Source organism: Lipotes vexillifer, unplaced genomic scaffold, assembly GCF_000442215.2.
Source record: "Lipotes vexillifer unplaced genomic scaffold, Lipotes_vexillifer_v1.1 scaffold899, whole genome shotgun sequence".
Classification (NCBI taxonomy): Eukaryota; Metazoa; Chordata; class Mammalia; order Artiodactyla; family Lipotidae; genus Lipotes; species Lipotes vexillifer.
In genome coordinates, this window is record NW_006784311.1 from 134,313 (window position 1) to 134,667 (window position 355).

The 355-nt window shown below is 57.7% G+C and overlaps 1 protein-coding gene across 1 annotated transcript in view; it reads right to left on the reverse strand.

Annotated features, from left to right (window-relative positions):
* Positions 1 to 355, reverse strand: part of HAUS7 (HAUS augmin like complex subunit 7) — a 22,140-nt gene that overhangs the window by 16,642 nt on the left and 5,143 nt on the right. Inside the window, exons 3-4 of the mRNA XM_007456666.1 lie at positions 277 to 344; positions 198 to 200 (exon numbers count right to left, since the gene is read on the reverse strand). Of these exons, the coding sequence (XP_007456728.1) occupies positions 198 to 200; positions 277 to 344 (71 nt within the window). The remainder of the gene's footprint in view (positions 1 to 197; positions 201 to 276; positions 345 to 355) is intronic.

The following is a 355-nucleotide window of genomic DNA, read 5'->3' on the forward strand; positions in this document are numbered from 1 at the left end:
CACACACCAGTGCAACATGGACGGACCACTGGTGGCGTCAGCAAGAGTGGCTGTCTATGCCCCCAGCACCTCAGTGGATGGGCTGGCAGGGTCTCCTTCACGTGTGCAAGGGAGGGTGGATCCTAGCAGGCTCTAGTAATATCCACGGAGTGCGCACCATCCAGAAGAAAACACCAGTCCAATGGGAAATTCGCAACCTGCTAAGGAGGCCATGCACCAGGTGAGAATGGCCCCGAATCCACCATTCAACACCAGACTCCCACAGTGGAGACCCACCTTGGATCTTCACCTCGGCTGAGGCCCCCTTAGGTGAGCTGAACCTGTCTTGCCAGGAGGGACAGACCCTGCAGGGAAA